The sequence below is a fragment of the Salarias fasciatus genome, chromosome 18 (assembly GCF_902148845.1).
Source record: "Salarias fasciatus chromosome 18, fSalaFa1.1, whole genome shotgun sequence".
NCBI classification, from domain to species: Eukaryota; Metazoa; Chordata; class Actinopteri; order Blenniiformes; family Blenniidae; genus Salarias; species Salarias fasciatus.
In genome coordinates, this window is record NC_043762.1 from 19,756,820 (window position 1) to 19,770,551 (window position 13,732).

At 42.2% G+C, this 13,732-nt stretch overlaps 2 protein-coding genes across 6 annotated transcripts; one reads left to right on the plus strand and one right to left on the minus strand.

The window, feature by feature from the left end:
- Positions 1–1,982: 1,982 nt before the first annotated feature.
- On the minus strand, positions 1,983–6,652 carry LOC115406070 (trichohyalin-like). Of its 3 annotated transcripts, XM_030115963.1 has the most exons (7): positions 6,514–6,652; positions 5,802–5,881; positions 5,039–5,178; positions 4,784–4,787; positions 4,331–4,570; positions 2,838–3,647; positions 1,983–2,697 (listed from the first exon to the last, which is right to left on the minus strand). In XM_030115963.1, exons 5-7 carry the CDS (start codon positions 4,469–4,471, stop codon positions 2,566–2,568), a joined length of 1,083 nt encoding a protein of 360 aa, XP_029971823.1. In that variant the 5' UTR covers positions 4,472–4,570; positions 4,784–4,787; positions 5,039–5,178; positions 5,802–5,881; positions 6,514–6,652; the 3' UTR covers positions 1,983–2,565. The 3 variants fall into 3 exon arrangements, with proteins under 3 accessions (XP_029971823.1, XP_029971822.1, XP_029971824.1); XM_030115962.1 differs by lacking the exon at positions 4,784–4,787; XM_030115964.1 differs by lacking the exons at positions 4,784–4,787; positions 6,514–6,652 and adding an exon at positions 6,109–6,338.
- Positions 6,653–9,018: 2,366 nt separating this feature from the next.
- LOC115406059 (zinc finger protein ZFMSA12A-like) lies at positions 9,019–13,044 on the plus strand. 3 transcript variants are annotated; one of them, XM_030115945.1, is made up of 7 exons: positions 9,019–9,157; positions 9,392–9,594; positions 9,674–9,766; positions 9,847–9,939; positions 10,304–10,414; positions 10,528–10,660; positions 11,417–13,044. In XM_030115945.1, the coding sequence occupies exons 1-7, from the start codon at positions 9,154–9,156 to the stop codon at positions 12,802–12,804; spliced, it is 2,025 nt and encodes a 674-aa protein (XP_029971805.1). In that variant the 5' UTR covers positions 9,019–9,153; the 3' UTR covers positions 12,805–13,044. The 3 variants fall into 3 exon arrangements, with proteins under 3 accessions (XP_029971805.1, XP_029971807.1, XP_029971806.1); XM_030115946.1 differs by having other exon boundaries at positions 9,039–9,164; XM_030115947.1 differs by lacking the exon at positions 9,847–9,939.
- The last annotated feature ends 688 nt before the right edge of the window (positions 13,045–13,732 follow it).

A 13,732-nucleotide genomic window follows, 5' to 3' on the forward strand; every position in this document is an offset into this window, starting at 1 on the left:
GTCGGGGTGGTCAAATCCAACTCTGACCAGCTGGGATAGAGGGATAATCTGTATGCAAAAAAAAAAAAAAAAAAAAAAAATCACTTGTTTTAATTACACACAGACACACACAAATACACGCACTCACTCTCTTTATCTATTCATCGTCCACACACAAACACACAGTCATGTATACTGTACACAAGTGTACATAAATGCACTGACACACACACACACTTCGCTTTTTCCGTCCAGGCCAGGCAGATGCTTACGCAGAATGTAATTTGGGTTTGTCCGTGAAGTGCCAGAATAATGTGCCTTGAATGACTGTGACTTGGTAATTGATCTGATTTTTAAGCGTTTGGACATGTGGCGGAGATTAAAGCTTCATCAGTGAGGAAAAAAAAAACCTTTTTAAAAAGATTAAAAAGGCACTATGTCTAATTACCAAATGTGTCAGCAGAGTGAAACGCTCTAATGTCACTGAAATGTATTATGAAGTAACTGCATAAAATGTGAAGTGAAATGCAAAAGGAATTTGATCGATTGCGTGGTGAATTTATGGCGTATACCGAATTAACTTTCAGGTACATTAATATCATGATTGATTTTCTTGTCTTGTCATTGTCACTCTGTGAGCTCAGTAGAAAATAATTTAATTTTAACATTAATTTTTGTTCGTCCTCAGATCTACTGGAGAGTTTTTACAGCTTTGAATTATGGGAGAGTCGGCTTTAGAAATTCCAGCTAACTTTGTTTGTTTTATTTTATCGGTTCTTGTTAAAAATCCAGTTCAGGGTCTTGAGGGTGTCGAGTTGATCCCACCTGTGTTCTCCTGGACGGGTATCCAGCCCATCACAAGGCAAACAGAAGGACACACAGTCATATTTTAGGACAACTCAGTCACCTGTTATCCTCAAATATACATGTTTTTTGACAGTGGAGCCCCGGAGAACGGACCATGAAGTTTTGTGTTTGTGTTTTTGCAAGTTTTGCTTCCAAGTGATTGTTTATAAAAGCGGCTAGAGCTAGAGAAGAGGAAATAGCCTTTTTAGGTACAGTGGCCCTTCTGTTATCCACCAGGCACTGAGGGGATTTACTTAGTCATGGTGGCTAACGCTGCCCAGATGGCCTGATGGGGCACTATCTAATTACTTTCTCATGGATCCTGTGTTTCTGTTAAATACTGGGTCATCACAATTTCACATCCTTCACTGCCACCACCAGGGGAGTATTGCATTTACAGATTAATTTCAAGAATGCGGATAGTTTATCATCACTTTAGTTCCAAGAGAGAAAAAAAAATGGGGCCTTGCTTGTATAAATGCATTTGTTTTCTATAGAATCACAGATTTCAATCAGCATACTCCAGCACGCACTTTGTCCAGATTTGGATCCAGGCGGCTGGAGCCCATCCCATCAACGAGAACGATCCCACCCACGCCACCCAGGGTTCGACACTGGCAGGTCGCGGTTCTGTTAATGGACCAACACAGACCAACACGTGCAAACTCGAGCTTGGAGAGTCATCAGCAGGGTGAACGCAGACGCAGAGAGACTGAAGAGTCCCAGAAAGACATGGGAGTGGACGTCCTTTGACGAGGATGGACAAAGCCCTGTGCAACCAGATGAAGAATGCTGCTATTCACGATGAGCAGGTCTCATCATGAGGGACCGGCTGCTGGGAATGGGCTAACTCAAGATTTGCTGTGTTTAAGATTTGTTTCCAGAAAGTCCTGATGTGCATATGACTGATGCAAAACAGACTTTTAATCAGGCTTTTGCTGAGCTATACCTGTTTTACTGTCTTGAATCTCAGCAGGTTCCCAGCAGGCGTGTTTTATTTTAACTTCAACACAGACATTTTTGTCAGAGCAAAACAGAACTTTTTTCATTTCTTTTTTTTTTTTTCAAATTTCATTTTTATTTGGAAAGTACAAACATATACAATCATTCACATAATATAAATACTGAATAGATTCTTTCCTTTTTTTTGTGGGGGGGGGGCGTGTTTACTCGTTTCAGCATGTACTCTATTACCATTGTTCTCTGTTTAACTCCCCTCTCAAAAAAAAAAATGTTTTATGCAGTTTTTTTTCCATTCCTTCACTAGCACGTATTAAAAAGGAAAAGGAAAACAAAAAACAAAAAACCAAAAAAAAAAAAGGAACTATAAACTAGGAGCCAAGGTACAGAGATGGAGCACTTCAAACTATTTACAACAACGCGGTGCCTTGAAGGAGAGAAAGCTCTGTATTTAGAACATGTAGGCTATTCAAAAAAGTTAAGAAGATTTTCCCTTGACAGGGGTCTTAAAGTATCTTAAAACATTCTTCAGACAGTGTTCTCGCCAAAGTGAGGAATTAGTCGAAGACCACTGAAGTGGCCAAATATTTCCCCAGTGTTCCTCAGAAATACTTGTTAAAATGGAAAATGTTCTGAGGAACATTTTTATTTTCAATGTGAATCATCAAAAGAGGTAGACATGTCCAAGGAAGAGCTTGTGCTGGCTCATCAGAGTCTGATCCACTGTCTGATCCATCTGGATGTTTCTGTATCTTCTGGCCGCTGCAGTTGCCTCACACGTCACTGCAAGGCAACGGAAACAGAGCTGCAGGATGGCTGACACGGCGCTTCTCCATCTCCGGTGGCAGCGGCGTCCAGGGAAGGTGTGTGTGCTGGTTCTGCCAGGTTTTTACTCTGCATCATGTCGGCCTCCTTCAGACAATAGAACAGAACTGTGATTACATTATGCAATGAAATGTGCTGTGATGAATTATTACATGATTCGACATGTTTAAATTAGTGAGGAGGCTTTGGGCCTGAAGAGTGTCAGCGTTCAGAACCTCCTTCCTCACCTTCTGCAGGTCTTCCATTTCCCGACAGAGGGCTCTCCTCAGCTTCTCCAGCTCTTCTTTCTCAGCCTCCCACACCTTCCTCTTCTCATTCATGGCCTCTTTCTCAGCTTCCCACACCTTCCTCTCCTCATTCATGGCCTCTTTCTCAGCATTGAAGGCTCTTCTTCTCCTAAATTTGGACACTTGTTCTTCTTTGAACTCTTTTCTCTCTTTCTCCAAACGGTCTTTTTCCAGCTGGTATTCTTCTCTCAGCTTCTGGATGCCTGCTTTTTCCCTGATGTAGGCCTTCCTCATCATCGCCATCTCTTCCCTCTCGATCTGAAATGCCTCTCTGTCACTGATCATGTCATCATATTCATCCTCAAAGGATCTCATCACCATGAGATGTTCCCTGACCTTCTGATCAAAGGTTTCTCTCTCTTCCTGCATGCGTTGTCTTTCCAGCTGGAAAGCCTCCCTCATGCTCTGTACCTCAGACTGCTCCCGCCTGGAGGCCTCTCTCCAGATGGCCATCGCTGTCTTCTCATCCTCCAAGGCTTTTCTCTCTTTTTTCACGTTTTCTTTCTCCAAGCAGAATGCGTTCCTCATCTCAACCATCCGACTGCGCTCTTTCTGTAGGGCTTCCCGCTCTATGGTCATTTTCTTCCTTTCGATCTCCAGATCTTCTTTCTTTTTGTTTAAACATTTCTCTTCAAAAAGAAGTTTCTTCTGTATTTCTTCGAGGGGTTTGAGGGCCTCTGCCTCCACGGACCTCTCCTGTCTTCCCCTCCTCGGGCCACAGTCTGATCTTCTACCCTTTTTGGTCATTTTCTGCACACACACACACACACACACATGCACACAAAAAATCATTTCATTAAATGGGATTTGAAATTATTCAAAACTTCAGTAACAATGTTTTATTGCTGAGGTCTCTGCACTCTAAACCCGAATAGTTGACTCAACTTAAAAAACCAAAGGTAACTCGTTGCCTTAAAAAAGTTAAGTAATGGAGCTTTGGTTGAACAAGTGAAGAGAACTGCGTTCAATGTACTTCAGCTTCTAACAGAATGGAATAGAAAATTCAAGTTGAATGTACTAATAAGCAAGTTACAGTAACTTAAGCTAACTTAGTTTAAGCAATCATTGTCTACCCATGTATTTAACTCAGCTTGTTAAGTAACCATTACTTCATTAGTAGTTCAACCAAATTATATATTCTTACTGACCAAACATAACCTTTATTGTTCCTGAAACTTAAAATTTGCTTTCAATAAATGGAGCTATGTATACAGACAACTGCAAAATTACAGTGAGCCAAATGTTTTCATTGAACATAACTTTTTACAAAAACTCAACCTTTTTTTTCAGCAACAAAAACAACAAAACCACAGACTGATAGTAAACAAAAAAACAAAAAACCTCCAAGGACAGGAGGAGATTCCGCATCTTACATTGCAGGCTGATTCTTGAGTGTCTGGGGTTTAGGTTTCAGATCGTTCTTACAGAAGTACCTGTTGAACAAAATCAAAGGTGTTCTTCATGCACTTTGCGTAGTTGAGACGGAGTGCGCAGGCGAGTCCAAAGACAATGTTCTTAGCCTGAGGCAGGCTGTCGGTGTCCATCACAATGTTTCCCTCTACGATGATTCCCATGAGGAAGCGTATTGGTGCAGGGACTGTGAGTGTGGAGTGATGTTCTCCCGTTCATGGCAGAGGATCCCCACCGCACCAATCTTCCTCTTCATCAATGTCCTGAAAAAGGTAACAGGGCACAATCAGGTAAACATGACAATATGGAGTTACAGTCTCTACAGGCACACAGCCCACATGTCTGCCCAGTCCAGTGTCCACCCACTGCCCAGTGACCGCTACAGAAAACCACTCAGGACCCAAAATGGGTCCACACTTTGGATTTAAAAAGAGATGTTGGCTGTTTTATTTCAGTACATTTTTGAACTTGGTCGCCTTTCTCTTGTAGTTTTTTATTTTTGTTTTGCAAATGGATCTGATATCACTAGATTGTGAAGGGAAAACATTTGAAACAGTAAACTAGAACCAATATAAGTTTTTGGGGTGGAGAAAAATGATTTTTGAACAACAACAACAACAACAACAAAATTTGAAATCTATTTAAAAATCACTAAACAAAAATACTGATACTGATGTGACTCAATTCCCCCCACCCTCACCCTGAATAAATTCAATTGAAAATCAGCTGACCTTTGTGGCATCAGGTCCTGCCCTGTGAGGACTCTCTTTGCCTTGAAGATTTCCATGAGCCTGGGACTGCCATGGCCACGGACCTTGTGGAACTCCTGTCTCAGGCTCTTTCCAGCCACCCTCTAGAACTCCAGACACACCTGAAACATGTAAAACAAACATGGTCATGTTCAAACAACATGACAACATGATGTGATCTTTTCAGGCAATGACCCAGACTGAAATATTATTCTTTTAGTCAGTTTTGATGAATATGCAGCCCTTCTAGTGACATTGAATTCCAAATGAAAATAAAATGTGATTATTGTAGTCCAGGGGTGTCCACCTCTGTCCTCAAGGGCCGCCTCCTGCATGTCTCCGCTCTCTCCCTGCTGCAGCACACCTCTGTCTCATCATGTTGATGTTGTCCTCAAAACTAGTAGAAAAGCCCAGTGAAGAGTCCCTCATTGCAATCAGGTGTGCTCCAGCTGGGAGAAAGCTAAACCGTGCAGGATGTCGGCCTTTCATGACCGCTAATGACTACATCACTTCTGTTCAGAGATGGTTGTGCAGGTTATGTCACTTTATGTCATGCTTTTGTCATAATAATTCATTTCCAAGTGATAAAATTCAATGTGACTTGCCCGCATTTGTTGGTTTAAGCGACAATTAACAGTCTGTATAGAAATAACAACAATACAAATCGCAGTAGTTATTTTCTATAATCAAATGTCACCAGAGGGGCTCCAAAACATGAAGCATATTGAGACAAACACAGCCCTACCTGGCGTTCAGTACAGAGAGCCAGCCAGCTCTGACACATCTGGGTGATGGCAGGCCACCTTCACCTCAGCTCAGCTCCAGCTGTTAGGGAGAAACACAGTAAAGAAGATATTAAAACACATCAAGAGAAAGGAAAGCATATAAAATGTCTACTTTTTCTAATTTACATTACATCTTCAGTCCCATTACCAGGAAGGCTCTAAAAGGACATGATAAAACTTTTTTTTTCTTTTAAATTCATTCACTGCTCCTCTCAGTTCTCACATAGGACCCCAGGTGAAGCAGATTATATATTATCTGTGACATACGCAAAAGGTTCTGATTTTTAGCTTTATAGTCAGAAGTCTTCGGCTCCCAGCAGTGTTTTTATCTGCTCAGTGTTCAACCATCTCCATGAGCGCTCCGCCGGCCGGCCTCCGTGGAGCCGGACCCGGCCGAGCAGCTCCGTGAGACGCTGTCCGAAGAGAGAGCGGTCTGCTGCGGGCTTGTTTGTCCAGTGAACGAGCCGCTGTAGCGCTCTGCCGGGCTCTCTGCGTGCTGACTGTCCGCTCAGCGCGGAGCTGGAAGCGGATTCACCACCCGCGGCACTGCGGCTGCGCGGCCCAGAAGCACACTGCGCGCCGGTCACGGAAGTCAGCATAGCTAACACGCTAGCTAGCTTGTTAACAACGAGCTAACCACGTGCATGCACTCAGTTATAACTTTAAACTTACCCTTTTTTACGCCGAGCTCAGGTCCACTGAAGGCTTCAAACGTGGGTCAACTTGCTTCAAACAACTCCACTGGTGAAAGATGCTTCTGCTGTAGCTTCTCTTTCTGGCTCACAATGTTCTGAGAACTGGTAAAAACTGGATTCCTGGCGGGTTTGTGGGTGGCGCCAATGTGTTGCTATTAGCAACAGGCAAAACTTGATGATATTAAGTAATTTGAGCACAGACAATAAATTTGTTATTGATTTGACTTAAAAACATGAGTACAATCAGAAAGGACACCAAAAAGTTAACCTGAATCAGAAATAATAAGTAATGTCATAGTTTTAATGCATTTAAGTCATATGAACTCAATCTCTGTGAGTTGAATCAACAATCAGGGTTTACAGTGTGGCTGGTATTGTGCTTTGCAGTCTAAACCATCGGACCTTGGTTTGGTTTGGTTTGTTTTATTTGTTTCTTTCGTTTAAAACAACACAAAGACAAAAAACAAAAAAGATGAAACTACATCAATGTCATCAGTCTAGACAGGGCCGGCCCGGGCTTCAGAGGCGCCCTAGGCGAGTCCGAGACGAGCGCCCCTTGGGAGCGTGTTTTTCGAGCGGTCCCGACGTTTGTTGAGCGGGGGGGGGGGGGGGGGGGGGGGGGGGGGGGGGGGTGCCGAACAATACCGATCAGTGCCGGGCAGCGCCGAGGACGAGGAGCGCAGTGCGTCGGACCGCTGCACAGCGGGGCACACGGAACACAGAGCGTCGTGGCGCCCCTTGTACGACCGCGGCGCCCCCCACGGGACGTGGCGCCCTAGGCGGCCGTCTAGTTCGCCTATGCCTAGAGCCGGCCCTGAGTCTAGACACCAAACAAACGAAAGAAAAGGAGCAGAAAGAAGAACAATCTTATTATATCAGCCCCTTTACATACAGTATTTGAACAAATACAAAGTAACGATACTCAAAAACTCATATTCATTAAATCAAAAAAAATTTTCACCCGCAACAACTTAGTTTTCATTTTCATATTTTTCCAGTGTGGAATTTTTTATATATTTCTTAAATGTCATAATTGTTTTACACTCTTTGATTTCCTGTTTCAGAGCATTCCACAAGTTCACTCCTTTTACCACAATGTTTCTTTCCTTGATTATGGTTCTGAATCTGGGTTTTTTGAACAAGTCTATTCCTTTAAGATTGTATCTACTGGTTCTTATTTCGAACATATTCTGAAGGTTTACAGCAATAAATTCCACTTTGCCTTATACATTATTTTTAGGATGCTTAAATCAACAATAACGGGAAATGTCAAAACTTTCAGTTTAATAAATAATGGGTTAGACGGCTCTCGATAGTGACTTTCTTCATTGTTAATCTTCATTGTTTAATCCAGTTTGAGGCCACAGTGCCATCATTCTGCCCTTTTCTGCTCTCTATTCTCCATTCTGTTTTCTTGACTGATTTCACATAGAATCTACAAAAATGCTCTTGCTATTTGGGAAGAAAAACATAGTTTTTCAGGACAAAATTATTAATGTTATTCTTTTCTTTCAGAAAAGTTCCAAGTTCCAAAATCTAAAAATGTTTCATAACGGGTGTAGTGTTTCTGTGCAGCCACTAGTGGGTGCTGCTTTTATCTCACAAAACCACCTAAAGATGCACTCAGAGCGCTTTTAAAAAAACAGATGTGATGATACTGACTGAGCACTTACTTTCAGCTTAACGTCCAGTGATGTCCGAGTGGAACAGTGTTTCTGCTCCTGAAAGTCTCTGAGAGTCTGATGATCGGCGCTCGATTCGGAGAAATGAGTTCTGCTGCTCACGTTCTGGGCGGTATTAGAGATCAATGTGAGAAAAAACACACATTAACAAGTCCATCATTTCATTGTTCTGAGTAGAAACGTCCCATCTAATGTTAAATCAGTGTTTTAATCTCTCCTCCGGTAAATCCCATCAATGCAGCTCAGCTTCTGTCGTTGACCTTTTGTTAAATAAATTACACTTAACCTGAAACTGATAGCATTACAGCTCCAGAAGATTAAATGATTTGTTTGGGGGTTTTTTGGGGTTTTTTTTTTTCTAACACTGATGTGATTGTATTGTCTCACATTGTTTCGGCTTGTCCTCTGTGCTTTATCTGTTCAAACAGATCAATCACCACAGACAAAAGATTATCTTAAGCAGTGATTGAGTTATCCAGGTGTCCGGGTGTTACGTAATCCTGTTCACGATCCGTGCACGACTGATTCCACAGCGGAAGTGATGGGCTTCTGTCTCATATTTTGACCCAGTGAAGCAACACTTTAATTAGCCAAGTTACAAATATTTCTGTGTTGATTAATGCTCATAGAAACATTCCAGTCCATCTAAAATTGTGCTTTTGTTATATTTGTCATCAAGATGATGATAAATTAAAAAGTATTCTGAATGAATAGCCTGGCTGCGTTTTGTGGTAGCAGGCTGCAGGTGGCGCTGAAGAAAACAAAACTGAAACATCTCACGAAGAAGAAAAGTCCGGAAGTGTTGCTCCGCTGTGTTTGTGTTGACATGAAGGAACTTATCAGAAACGTTTAGTCGTTTTTTACAACACAGAAGAGGAACGCTTTAATCAAAAACCCTTTACTTTCCGTCAACTCTCCGAAGTCCGGTGCACAGAATGGGTAACGTGTCAGTATCTTCACTGGGTTCATACCGTTATGTTTTGATGTTTGTAGCCTGTTTGCAGAGTTTGCAGTGAGTTTCAGGACTCTTGCATTTCATTAAGACCTTGAGGAACATTTGCATAGCCATCGCCACACAGATTGATGTTTATGTTTCCAGTTACCTTTTTTTTTTGTTTCATTACAATGCCAATTAATTTTGATGATGTTATTAATGTCCATTGCTACCTGCAGAGGGTCCCCTCCCCCTGTCATCGCTGAGGCTCCTGGTTTCTCCCTTGAGGCTGATGTCGGCTGTGATGTGGAAGGTGGTTCATCTGAGGAATGTAGCGCATTACAGGAAAGTGGAGGAGTTTGTGTCTTTGGTCGCTGGAGTCATTCCTGGCATCCTGGCAGACACACAGATGCGACTGCTGAAGCTGGGCTTAAGAGCCAAAGTAAGATACTTACATGTACAATACAACAATTTACTGCTGTTTGGCTATCTTTATTGTCTGTTTAATGTTGTTTGTCCAGGTGATGGTACAGATGTTAAACTCTGAGCCATCAGACGATCTGAGTCGCGTCAGAACCCAGTTGGATGACCTGAGTATAAGTAGCTCAGGACAGGTGAGTGAGATGTTACGTTCTTGAAATGCCACCACTGGCTTATCATTTGAGTTTCATTTTAGATGTATTTAATTTGTCAGATAAATCCAGGAAATGAAGCTCCTGAGGCCAACTTTGTTCAGCTTGTTCACAAACTCCTGGATGATTCAAAACTGAAAGAACATTACCTTAAGGTGAATTCTGCCATTTGCTTTCTACTCATACTATGAAGTGTAACTTGACAGCTCAGTCCCTTCAACATTTCTACATTACAAAAACATGTATTTCAGTTTGATTTGTGGTCCTAAATTGCCAGTCAGTGTGACTGTCTCTCACTGTGTTTGTCCTGCGACCTGTCCAGGATCGAGTCTTACCCAACTCAAATACCCGACAACCCTGTGTTGGAAAAAAAGAGTATAGAAGATGGTTGGATGAAAAACTAGGAATAAAAGTGATATTTAGATGGATAAATTGTGCAGGATGAGTTAGGTATCAATGCACTGGCAAAAGTGGAGAAGAGAGAGAACAAATAGATATTTATTCTCTCTCTTCTGACAGAACGTGTTTCCTGTAGAGTATGGGCCTGAATTTGATGAAGCACTGGAAACTCTGATTTGCACCTTGGCTCACAAACTGGAAGAGCTGTTCATTGTTCCAGACTTCATGCAGGTAGAGACACCACACTCCCTTAATTTTTTTTTTTTTTTTCTTTTTACTGAACACTTACTGAGCTGGATGATGTGGTTTTGGTGAATTTAAAAAAATGTATTTGTTTGATAAAGACTGCAGCATGGATAGGTGACATATCATCTGTGCTGGAAGAGGATCTGCTGTGTCAAACCAAAGCTGAGGACCTCAAGGTGTTGCTCAAAAACAAATCGTGTTTTTGTGAGATAACCAGCATAGATTCCAGTGGTGAGTCTCTCTGTGTTAAACAACAGCCAGTGTTTTACTTTGTAAATTATTGACAATGCCTTACAATTGATGATATTGAATGATCAGAAAGATATTTGCAGGTTTTAGTTGTCATCTGTGTTTTTCAAGGTCTTCCAAAAAATTATTATTGCCAAACACATGAAAAATCTCCATTTTCAATTGTTCATTATTCTAAGATATACAAAACCATATTGATAGTTTAATGAGTTAGAGAGAAAAAAAACATAACTTATACTGACACTTTTATTGATTGCAGAGTTGGTGGAAAATAAATATAACAGATCTGTCATCTAACATCTGCTAGGCCTTTAAAGACCATGACCCACTTTTTTCTTTATTTTTCCAACTAAATGTTTTTTTCAAGCCATTGCGTTTGTCAGAAATACTTTCACACAGACCGAAAACACATTGCAACCAGTCATGACGTGCTTAATAAAAAATGTTTCATAAGAATAACAATGTCAGACCGACTTGGAAATCATTTATGTTCCCACTTCCTCACATGAGATTCAGGTTGGCCACAGATGTCCGAAAACAAATCCACAGACATCCCGAAATCTCTGTGGAACCGGCGCTTGTGCACTCCCACAGCAAGGAACACATTTCCCAGACATTTCTGATGAACATGCTATAAACAGTTTTATACAAAAACAAATGAGTGCTTCTTTGAATTATCATGAACATCATGTGTAAAATATAACACTTTTTTTTTTTGTCTTTTTTTTCCCCCAATAGTGTCATCTCCCTCAGAGCAACGGCTCTTTAAGTCTTTAACTCTTCCTGCCTCATTAAGTGCCAAAGATGTGGACTCTAACATGATCATATTTGATGACCAGTCTAAGGTGAACTCTCTTCCAGAGGCCACAGGTTTTCACCTGCAGGATGTTAGTCAACCATCTCAGAAGACGTCTGACAAACTAAACGGCAGCAATACAGGGAAAACGACACAAGAGAATCACCAGGAGGGTGTTCCTGGCGTTCACGTTGAGGACGGACATGATGGCCGTGCTGCAGCCACCTCCCAGGCGCCATCTGCATCTGTTGAGAGCTCGCTCACATCGAGCTCTTTGATTGGGCCACAACGGCAGAGAATTGCACATAAATGCGCTCAGTGTGGAAAGTGCTACATTTACCGTTATGAGCTTCTGGAGCATCAGCGACTGCACACTGGAGAGAATCCTTACAAATGCTCACAGTGCGGGAAAGCCTTCAGGAGGACGTCAGATCTGTCAACCCACAGGCGGACGCAGTGCGCAAAAGCAGCGTATATTTGCATCAAATGTGAGCGAAGCTTTCAGTCTATACAGGAGAAATTTAGGCACCAGTGTGTTCACAGCGTCAAAAGCTTTGACTGCTCTCAGTGTAGTAAAAGCTTTAAGAAGATGTACCTGCTGGGGAAGCATGAGCTGACCCACAAGAAGAACCGAAACTTCAGATGCAAACAGTGTGGAGATGTGTATCCCAGCATGAGCGAGCTGAAGTCCCATCAGAAGGCTCATCCTCCGCATCCTCCAGAGCTGTCCACTCAGTGTAAGCAGTGCAGGACGTTTTCCAGCTCCGTCGCCTGTTTGACAGCTCACAAGCTGCGGCACAAACAACAGAGGACTCAGATGTGCGTGCGGTGCGGCAAAGCATTCAAGAACAAGCACCACCTGAACCTCCACATGCGCAGCCACACAGGCGAGAGGCCCTTTCAGTGCACGTACTGCGGGAAACGGTTCTCCATGTCCGGCAATCTCAACATACACGTGAGGACTCACACGGGGGAGAAGCCATATCTGTGCTCTGACTGCGGAAAGGCCTTCGTCTCAGCCGGCGAGCTGCAGATACACCGGCGCACCCACACGGGGGAAAAGCCATACAAGTGCTCTGTGTGTGGGAGAGGATTCACCAAGGCAAGCAAAGTGACGCTTCACATGCGCGTTCACACCGGCGAGCGCCCGTATGTGTGCTCGGAGTGTGGGAAAGGATTTTCACGTAGCAGCGAACTTAAAAAACACACCATGAATCACACAGGGGTTCGACCTTACGCCTGTCAGCTCTGCGCAAAGACCTACACATGCCTCAATCACCTTAAAAGACACCTGAAAACCCACGATGCCACTCAAGTGCAGACTCTGTGATGTCTGACATCAGTGGAGTTTTCCTGCAATAGGCCTCAACTAGCTGGTATTTACTACATGTACTGTGTAAAAGAGTTCACCCAGACACTTTGTTGTGATTCCTATGTTCCAGAAATGATTGTTGAATCCTGTCACTTACTTTTGCCTTAATTCCATTAATGGGGTCTGAAACTCTGTGTAATGCTTCTGGTGAAGTCCATTATGCATCAAATTCATGTCTCAATAAATGAAATTATTAGTTGTGCCCCTTTCTATTGTCTGTTATGACTTGGTGTCTTACTGGAGATATTAACATGATTTACAAGTATTTGTCTTCAGTGGCCTCAATGTGTGATAATGAAGATTGTGGCTTATCATGTTTTCGACAACAGTCAAGTGTTTAAAATAATAGTGTTTGGAATAATTAATTACACAAATTATTCCAGTACAAAAGAATTTAACCATGATTGATAATTTAATTGCAGCTCTTATATTTTGTGGGATTGTATTTCCATGATGAACTGTCAATTGCTTTGGGATGAGCTTTGCTCTTTTTCTGGTGTCAACTGCAATCAACTGATGTAAGCCTCGTGTAACACATGGTAGCTATTCCAACTCTGCATAAGCAGAACCTGGTATAAAAGGCTATCCTTTGTTCTGTTTCATGCAAGTTTGCAGTTTATTTCAACAGCAGAGCAGTTCAAAATGCCACCCCTCTCAACAGATCATCGGTCTATCACACACATTCACACCTATAGGCAATTTAGAGCAAGTACTAAACAAAAGGTATTTTGGACTGTGGGAAAGTAATGAAGTACCAGCAGAAAAAATACTGATGCACAAGGTGAACGTATAATTCCACACAGAAAAGGCTAAGACCAACCTGGACCTGAATGGAGAGCCTCTCATAGTGATGGCAAGTGATAATAATTACACTACAGTGACCAGT

Bases quoted from the DNA above. Each gene is read 5' to 3' on its own strand.
- LOC115406059 (XM_030115945.1), top strand. The intron at 10,415-10,527 runs GTAGAGACACCA...TGTTTGATAAAG, and splicing joins TTGTTCCAGACTTCATGCAG to ACTGCAGCATGGATAGGTGA. The intron at 10,661-11,416 runs GTGAGTCTCTCT...TTCCCCCAATAG, and splicing joins AACCAGCATAGATTCCAGTG to TGTCATCTCCCTCAGAGCAA.
- LOC115406070 (XM_030115962.1), bottom strand. From the start codon at position 4,471: ATGGGAATCATCGTAGAGGGAAACATTGTGATGGACACCGACAGCCTG. The intron at 3,648-4,330 runs GTACTTCTGTAA...GTGTGTGTGCAG, and splicing joins CCTTTGATTTTGTTCAACAG to AAAATGACCAAAAAGGGTAG. The intron at 2,698-2,837 runs GTGAGGAAGGAG...TATTGTCTGAAG, and splicing joins AAATGGAAGACCTGCAGAAG to GAGGCCGACATGATGCAGAG.